At 37.0% G+C, this 9,503-nt stretch overlaps 2 protein-coding genes across 2 annotated transcripts; one reads left to right on the plus strand and one right to left on the minus strand.

Moving 5' to 3' along the window:
* Positions 1 to 2,547: 2,547 nt before the first annotated feature.
* On the plus strand, positions 2,548 to 3,482 carry LOC114188814 (mavicyanin-like). Its single transcript, XM_028077458.1, has 2 exons — positions 2,548 to 2,844; positions 2,927 to 3,482. Exons 1-2 carry the CDS (start codon positions 2,646 to 2,648, stop codon positions 3,313 to 3,315), a joined length of 588 nt encoding a protein of 195 aa, XP_027933259.1. The 5' UTR covers positions 2,548 to 2,645; the 3' UTR covers positions 3,316 to 3,482.
* A 5,148-nt stretch (positions 3,483 to 8,630) lies between these two features.
* LOC114187782 lies at positions 8,631 to 9,197 on the minus strand. The gene has a single exon (XM_028076151.1). The coding sequence runs from the start codon at positions 9,195 to 9,197 to the stop codon at positions 8,631 to 8,633; it is 567 nt and encodes a 188-aa protein (XP_027931952.1).
* Between the last annotated feature and the right edge of the window lie 306 nt (positions 9,198 to 9,503).

Raw genomic sequence — 9,503 nt, forward strand, 5'->3', positions numbered from 1 at the left:
CTTCGTGCATTGTTGGTGGTTCAACGAAATGGATTAATCCTGATTTGTAGTTGCGGAGAGATGACAACTTTGAGGATGGTAAGAACTCCAAAGAATATTAGTAGAAAATTTTGGGTACAATCTGTTTTTAATTTTGTGTTAATAATAAATTGGTTTTAATTTTTGGTTTATTGATTTACAGAGTGGTGGTTCCAATAATGTGGACTACAACTTTTTCAAATGGTGGTGTTGATGAAAAGGATGTCATCATCATGACACAAATGAGGCAGATTAATGATTTGGAGAAGTCATTGAAGGTGGCTGAGAAGATGCTGCAATTAGTAATAGGGTTCACTTGTGTTGTTATTGTATTATTCGTACTGTTATTGTGTGTAATCTTTTAAAGTCCAATCTGTTTTGTACTATTGTTAAATGAAAAAATGAATTAGTTTGATTATGTTGATATTAGTCCCAACATGTTCAAAATGACATTTTAATCTGAGCATTGAAGTAAGTGATATTGATCTAAGCTTGGAAAAAACTAAATTGATCTAAGTCTGGAAGAAGTTAAATTCATAACATTAATTCATCCTCATCAAAATGCACTACATCAATTTTTGGCAAAAGTGAAATTGAACGAAGTTTAAGAAAGTCAAGATGCAGTACATCAATAATGAATTCTACATCAGAAATTCCAAAAAATAACTAAGACGTTTGTAGCTGCTAAGACGTTTTAGAAATTCTACATTTTTTTCTATGACCTCCTTTGTTGATTTGTGTGTTATCCTTTCTCAACTCTCACTCTTCCAACCTTTTTTTTTCTTGGGTCTTCCTGGTAAGATCCTCTTATGTGGTGGATGGACGTCAGGGTAGGGAGTTTTTTCCCATAAGACTTCACCATTGACCGGAAAGATGATGGATTAATATATTTCTTCGTAGATGGATCTCTTGAAGCAGATTGGTATGAAGTCCTCAACATTGACATTGATGAAATTCATTGCTGCAATAGCATGACAGTAAGGGATAATAGTCAGAAGCCATTTCCTACAACTGCAATGTTGAGCATCCACATTCACTGTGTACTTATCTCCAACCATGGATATGTGCCTCACTTCAAATAGCTTTTCACCTTCCACTTCAATTTCACCTTCCACTTCAACATCACTATTCAGACCACTGGAATCCCCAATCTCTACTTCAGCAGCCTCTTCATGGGCCTTTACGTCACCACCGTGGTGGACAACAACATCGAACCTATCATCACTCATTGCCCTAAAGTAAATTAAACAGATAAAAAATATGTATTATTAAGCCTACTTTAACGCAATGGGGACCACTGCTATAATCAATTACAAATAAAATAATTTTGGGACCATTACACCGACAAACAAACAAACTAAAATAATACCCCATTGAACCCCACCTACAGACACAAACTACACAAAATCATAGAAGTAATTTAGAAATCATGCAGAACATTACAACAATCGAAAGACAAACAAACCCCAAAATAGAATTACGAAAACCCTAACCCACGAGCAAACACAACCAGAAAACCCTAACCCCACTTACCCTCGTTGATGATGATTAAGTGGAAAATTGAAATGAAGAGCGCAACTGCAATCCAATGATGAAATGGTAAGTACTAGCTGCTTCCTCTGCAAATCCGAGCTCAAGAAAGACGAAGATGAAGAAATTTCCCTAATTGCAAAATTTCCCCTAAATTGAAAAATTAACGTTAATAGCTATATGTACAGTACACGTAACACACCCTAATACAAACTGTGCCACCTATACAATGCTCCGTTAATGATTTAAACGGCGTTACAGAAAAGGACTAAATAAAACACGAATTGCGAAAATGAGGACCATTTTAAACATTCGGTAAAAATGAGGACCATTTTAAACATTCTGTCAAAATGAGGACTATCCGCAACAAACACTACGAAAATGAGGATAAAAAAGTATTTAAGCCTATTTTTTTACATAATTACGTTAATTAAATAATTTAATAAAATATATTTAATAATACATTAGTTTTTATTTTTTATTTTGTAAAAATAATTGCATTATCTTAAAGCAAAAATATTGGTAATTACATATTTTAGTTAATTTTAAATAGAATTTACAGGAGCAGAATTGTTTTTGTATGCATTTCCTAAACCGTGCGATGTGACTCCAGAGCTTGCTTGCTGCCGTATCTATGCACCACATGATCATGTAACACTGTCTCTCACGAGAACTACACAATACAATTATGAAACTGCAAAACCTTTCAAGCACAATCACACTGCCAGCTGTCACATGCCAATTATAACCCTTGTAATATAATTTGTAACTTTTCCACTCCCAACCCTCTAAAATCAATAAACATCTACTGTTACTCGTGTCATCTTTTTCCAACAATAGTAATTGGTTATTTTGGACACACCATCAATTTTTGGTCATATACTTCAATAGTTTGTAACTCGAGAAGGATGAAATGGTTCTTAACCCAGGGTTAGGAGGAAGAGGGGCTTTAAGGTAAATTGACACACTAAGGAATCATTCTGATATCATTTTCAAAAGCTTGCAGTGGGCACACTGCTCAATTGCATGTCTCTCTCCCCTCTCTGCTCACTCGCTTCTTAAATCTAGGAAAATTCCAGTTCCTCGTCAGAATCAAAATGCCCTTTCTTAGAGGTTTTAGATTTAACCTCTTTTTGGTGTCTCTCTTTGCTACTTGGGTTCGAATCCAAACCAAGGTGGAAAGTTACCAATACAAAGTTGGAGATCTAGATTCCTGGGGGATCCCCACTTCATCAAATTCAAAAGTCTATGACAAATGGTCCAAATATCAGAACCTCAAGATCGGTGATTCCCTCTGTAAGTTCTTCCTTCATATTCAGTACTCCCCATCTTTTCAAAAGGTTTGCCAATTCAACACTAACATGTCGAATATGTGTAGTGTTTCTGTACCCACCAAGCCAAGATTCATTGATTCAAGTGACAGAGGAATCCTACAAGAGCTGCAACCTTAAAGATCCAATCTTGTACATGAACAATGGGAACTCCTTGTTCAACATTACATCAGAAGGGGAGTTTTACTTCACCAGTGCAGAGTCTGGTCATTGCCAAAAGCATCAAAAGCTTCACATAACTGTGGGAGTTGGAGGAAACACCGACACACTTTCTCCATCTTCACTGCCTCAATCCGCACCTTCTTACCCAACTGCTTTTGGCGACATTCCCATGTCGGCCTCTAGTACTTCTTCTTCACCTCACCCAAATTCAAGATTTTCATTCATACTTATTGGATTCTTCCTCTGCGCACTCTTCCCGACCCTATTAAGATAATTGCAAATATACTGATTTTGGCTTCTTTTTATATTTCCTAATGTCATGCAACCATTGATATGTATAATTTTTTTTTGTTTTAATTTACTACTCTTTGCTATTGTAAAAGTGGATCAAATGGTTCCTTAAAATTAATAAATTCCTATACAATTTATTAGATTTCACAATTTTAAAAGCTAAATTCAGGGTTTATTCATTTTTAATATCTTATTATTATAATGTTATGGTTATGATTAGTAGTGGATCCCCTAACATGGATTTGGATGGCATGCCAATCATAAAAATTTAGATGTTCGATTTTGATTTTGTTCATAACCAAATCATGGGTTTTGCGACAACGAGGAAAATAAGAAAATGATAAAGAATATATAGTATATTAAAGAAAATAAGGAAAATATAGGTTTAGCCTGTGTTCAAGTCGTCACAATCATCCACAAAGCTCCAACAAATCTCAACCTTAGCCTTGATCTCAGGTATGACGCTCTTGCATTCCTTCCGATGCTGTCGGCATTGAAGTATTTTTTGAATGATTCTTATTAGGGCTGAGCATAGGACGGTTTGTCTTGGATACGAGTCCATTGTCCAATATCATTAATCCAGTTCAATCCGGTTTGATTTAATATCTGAAATCCTTATCCGTCCGTTTATTTTATTACGCAGATCGGGTTCGGGTAATTTAGATTATGGATATGGGTAGGTTTTCGGTTTATAAAATAGTATAATTTAGAAAAAAAATTGTGCTCACAAGGTAAGGGTTGGGGGAGACGACGGAGGCACCGCAACCGCTATGACAGAGGCCCCACAACAGCTCTAGTAAAGGCCTTGCAATAGCTCCGACGTGTTGCTCTGACAGAGGTCCTACAATAACTTTGAAGACTGTCGTAGAGACAAGTGTAGGGTAACCACGCACAAGAGGTTTAGTGGACAAGATGATAGGAGGAGGAGGGTGATCGCGCACAACGGGCTCAGTGAACAAGACAATGGGAAGAGGAGGGTCGCCAAACCTAGTGGACAACACTATTAGGAATAAGAGGTTGCAATTTAAACGAAGGTACACAAGGAATGTTTAGGGTTGGGGATAAAAACTTTAGTTTTATATTTAAAATATGGATCGGGTGGAGTATTGGTAGATTTAGTATTCAAATTTCATATATCACTGAATCGGTCCATTTTAACCCGATTTATTCTATCCAATTTAACTCGAATCGACGTAAACTGTCCATTTACCCATTTTTCTTTTCGGATGGGTCGGATTCGGGCGGGTATCATTTTTATGCTCAACCCTAATTCTTATGTTGTGGATTGACATAAATTCAAACCATGTGCCTTTGCTTCTTTTTTAGAGGAACAATATCAAAAACTTTTACTAAAAATTCAAAAAAATACATTATCCATATCTTCTGTGAAACTTTTCACAATTAATTCTTCAATCAATATATTATTCATAAACCCTAATTATCATTCAGCACGTACTAGTTAAATGAAATTTGAATTTCAGTCACAGATTCTAAAGTAAGAATTCAAGAACAATAACATATCAAATAAATTTCAAAACACCTAACAAATGAAGATTGTTCTTATTAGAATCTCAAGCATGGAACTTTGGACGAGTGGCAAGATCCAAACGGTGGATATGACCTTGATGACTTGAGTGTTTCTGATGGTTGAATCAAAGGGGAATATCCACTTGAAAAAGACTTTTTGATGCTCAAGTTAATAAAAAGATTTTAAGATCTATTTGAATGTATGAGTCAGTATGAGAAAGTGTGTACTCCAAAGAAAAATATTACATGTATTTATAGGATTTCTTATTTTTATGAAATTTGTTACAAAATCTGAAGTATCAATAATAATAATAATAAAAACATACCACATATAATAATAAAAACATACCACATATAAGATAAATTAGTAAAATAATAATAATAATAATGTATTATAAAACCAAGTTAACCATATATACCATTGATATATGGTATAAGAGGAATTATGATATCAATACATCATGTAATCAAACTATCAACATTTGACCATATATTCTATTAATATACGCAACATCACCAAAAAAATATTATGTTAAATATTTAGCCTCTTTAGGCCAATAATGTTGAATGGGCTTCGTTCGGGTGCGCTCCTTAGTGTATTTATTGGGTAGATTGAATTTGTTTTGCAGTAACTAACTCTTTGGCAATTGTCGTCTAGTTTACTCAATATTACATATGATTTTGACATTTATCTTGTATGAATTTCATATAATTCTTAATGAAACATACCTGTCAACATTCAATTTCGTCCGGTAAGAAATAAAATTTTGACTTTGATAATAATTGGGAGAAGGGAAAAATAGGAAAAAAGTGAACAATGATTTAAATATGGATATATTACTACTTTTACTTTCGTCCTATTTTAATTTTTTATTTAATTTTATCTTATTTAATTTTATCTTGTTTCTTATTTTATTTAATTTTATCTTTTTTTATTTTATCTTTTTTTATTTTATTCTTTTTATTTAATTTTAATTTTAATTTGTAATTTTGATTTTAATTTTTTTCTTCTTATTTTATTTCGTTTATTCTTTTTCCAAAAAATATATAAAAAAAATGATAACACTAAAAAAGAGAAATGAAAGTCAACGAGGATGCAATGGCTGCTTTTGGTATCTCTTCCTCCTTCGTGCAAGGAAAAATAGTAAGTGGTCATATTTTGTCACTACAGTGCTTCTTGGCATGGAAAAGGAAATTTTTGGTATGTGTGTGTCATTGCCGCAGCAACCATGTTAGGACGTCGTTACGATGCAATTATTGGCTTGGCTAGCAATTGGCCAGACAGAGAGAAAAACAACGTTACATTAGGAGGTTGAGCCACATTTTGGAGGGGAGATTCAAATGCTTTCTAGGAGACCTCAAACACAATTTCATCACAGAAGGGGAACAGAACATGGGAGAATACTTGAAAAACAAAGGAGGAGAAACAAGCGAGCCAACGAAGGAAAGAATTGTTTGAGACGTGAAGCCACCAACTGATAGAGACCGCAAGAGGTAAGTACTTCATCTGAATACTTGAATGTTTGAGGTGAACCTGATGTTGTTGTGTTGTGCTTGAGAATGAATACAATGTAGTCATATATTAAAATTTACGTGTCATTTATTTGACTCATTGAATTTGTTGTGTACATTACTACATTATTGTTGTTTGAATCCTCCATTATCACCCTCGACTGAACCCTTCGCCATCATTCATCACCACATAGCTAGCCAGAATCAACCACCAATCCTTCTTTGTTTGTTCATTCTAATATAGTTGGCATCAACAATACACAAAAAACTCATTCTCCATTTCAATCCCGCAACATCCCATTTGAACTCTTGCAACATTCCCATTTGTAGAACCACCACCTCAACATCACAACACCATTTCAACCTGCAAACAAAACCCAAAAGCAAAAAACCAGAATCACAACTCCATCCCTGCAATACAACATCTCACCGGACCAGAACCCCATTCCAGCACAAAGCTCTCACGTTTCACCTTCGACAATCGTTTACACCCAATGCGGAACACTGAAACAAAGGAAAGGGAACCTGCACACGAATTGGGTTTATGTTTAAATCACGTTGATTTTTTTTTAAAAAAAGGAACTGAACTAGAATCTCCAGTGGTGTTCCTAGTTCACGGAGACGGCCCTATGATGGCGGTCTTGATCGCAGTGATCTGAGCGTTGTCGGCAGTGGCCTTGGGATGCTGGAGCGGAGGTCGTTCGAGTCGTGTCTGAGAGGAGGGAGAGTGAAGGTCGCATATCCTAGGCTCTCGTCGTCGAGGTCCGTGGTGGACGTCACTGTCACTAACAACGTCTTTGGCTGGTTGCAGCAGGGTCACGACCTCTTGGGGTTAGGTTTCAATGCGTGCGCGAGAAAAAAGTTGTTGAGTCTCGCGAAGGAGATCGACGTCTCCAGCATCCATTGGCATCGCTGGCAAGCCAACCCCGTGGTGGTGTGGTGAAGCAAAGATGAGGGGCGTTCTAGTGGATAGTGACGAGTGACGGAGACTTGGTGGCTCCAGGCAATGGAAAAGGGGCTGCCCTTGGTGGAAGAGAGGTTTTAGCTTAATTAGGGTTAGAGAAAAATTGGGTATGACCCTGTTCGGTTATTTCGTGCACCCGCAATGTTAATTTTCTACACACCCACGAGTTTCCTAAGGTTGGATGGTTATTCACTTCCTCCACTTCCATTTATGACAATCTTGCACCCCTGCCTTGATTTTGTTTGTTGAGATTTCGCTACATTATTTACTTCCTCGCGCACATCCATCATTGCTAATTTCGCACCCTATGTTTTTGTTGGTCTTGTTTTGGGTCTGATTGTTTTTTCTGGCTGCACCCCAATTTTCACAGTTTACACCTTTTTGTATTTTTTACTTTATTTTTAGATTTTTATTCATTACACCCCACTGTTTACAGCCTGCACCCTCCCATGCATCTTGTTTTTTTTTTCACCTAGTTTTTATTTATTTAATCTAACATTCATTTTATACACGTTATTTTCCTAAAAACCCAAAAATATTTGAAAATCATAAAAATTCACAAAAATAGAAAAAATAAAAAATACCAAAAATAATTTTCTTTCTCTTTGTTGTGTATGTCCGGTCATTCGCACCGTGTGACACTCATTTTTTTAAAAAATATCGAAAAATATTTTCTTTTTTTCTTTTGGTGTCTGTCTGACCGCTCACGTCGTGTGACTATTTTCCAAATAATCTCAAAAACACCAAAAAAATACAAAAATTTTAAAATACAAAATATCAACATTTTTAAAAAACAAGCTTTTTAAAGAACTACATAACCTTGATTTCTCATATAACACAACCACACGGTTACCAAACAACAAACAAGTATCCTGTACCAGGTTACCTGACTGAGTCGCCTCTGTGGTCGTCAATGCAAATACATGCCCTGGTGCTCTAGGCCTATCTCCTATGGGTTTCTTGGCTAGTGCACCTCCAGCTGGTTTCTTGTTAGGACAATGTTTGGCGTAGTGTCCCGTCTGATCACACACGTAGCACTTGCCAGTGCTATTGCTGCCTCCAATGCTACCAGAGGGTTTTGGACAATCCGTCCTCAAGTGCTCACCTCCATAGTTGAAACACTATAGTTTTTTGGAAGAATGTGGTGGTCTGATATATGGCTTCTTCTGCTGACGGGGGTCTGTCGTGGTCCGCTGTGGTCGAGTCCCACTGTTAGGTCCCGTCTCTAGCTGCTCCACCGCATTGGCCTGCTCCACCAAGATCGGAAACTCCCTGATGTGGAGTGATACTATAAATCAGCGCAACTCATGTTTCAACCCACCCTCATACTTCTTGCACCTCCACTCCTCAGTGACTGTAGGTGAATAAAATCTAGCCAGATACTCAAACTTGTCTGTGTATGCCTGCACAGTCAGGTTCCCCTGCTGAAAGGTGAGGAATTCAGCTTCCCTCTTGTGTTTCACCGAATCCGGAAAGTACTTCTCCAGGAACCTGGTCCTGAAGGAAGTCCAAGTGATCTCCTCGGCACATGTCTGTATCAACTGCTGCATGCCCACCCACCAATACTTCGCATCTGCCACTAGGAAGAAAGTGACAAATGACAATCTCTGTGCATCTGTGCAGTCTATCACCCTGCAGATCTTCTCACACTCTCTCAGCCATGCGTCTACCTCATCAAGGGTGGATCTACCAAAGAATTTTGAGGGCTTATGCCTCATGAAATCCTCCATCGTCACAGGGCGAACTAGTGCCACCACGACCCTAGGCTGAGCGGCAATAGGCTGCATCGCATCCACCATGCGATGAATTGCCTGAGCGATCTCGTCAACTCCAGCAGTGTTTCTCCTTCTCCTGTTAGCCATGGCCTGAGCACGTCACATTTTTACAGCTGGTTAAATTACACAGCTTAAATCAGAATTTCACATCTAAACTAGTAAATCAATAGTAAAACAACACAATCAATTAGTCACGCAATCGCAACACGACGAGCTCACTCCCCTTAGACCCCAAGAAAATCATTTTGAAAACAAAGCTAAATGTAACCTCCCGTCAGGATATTACTGATTTAAATAAATGAAACAAATAAAATCATAAAGATGTCGCATTTATGAATAAACTTCATTTCCCAAAAGCGCGAGAAATTTAAAATTTTATAATTTCAATATTTA

This window comes from Vigna unguiculata, chromosome 6 (assembly GCF_004118075.2).
Source record: "Vigna unguiculata cultivar IT97K-499-35 chromosome 6, ASM411807v1, whole genome shotgun sequence".
Classification (NCBI taxonomy): domain Eukaryota; kingdom Viridiplantae; phylum Streptophyta; class Magnoliopsida; order Fabales; family Fabaceae; genus Vigna; species Vigna unguiculata.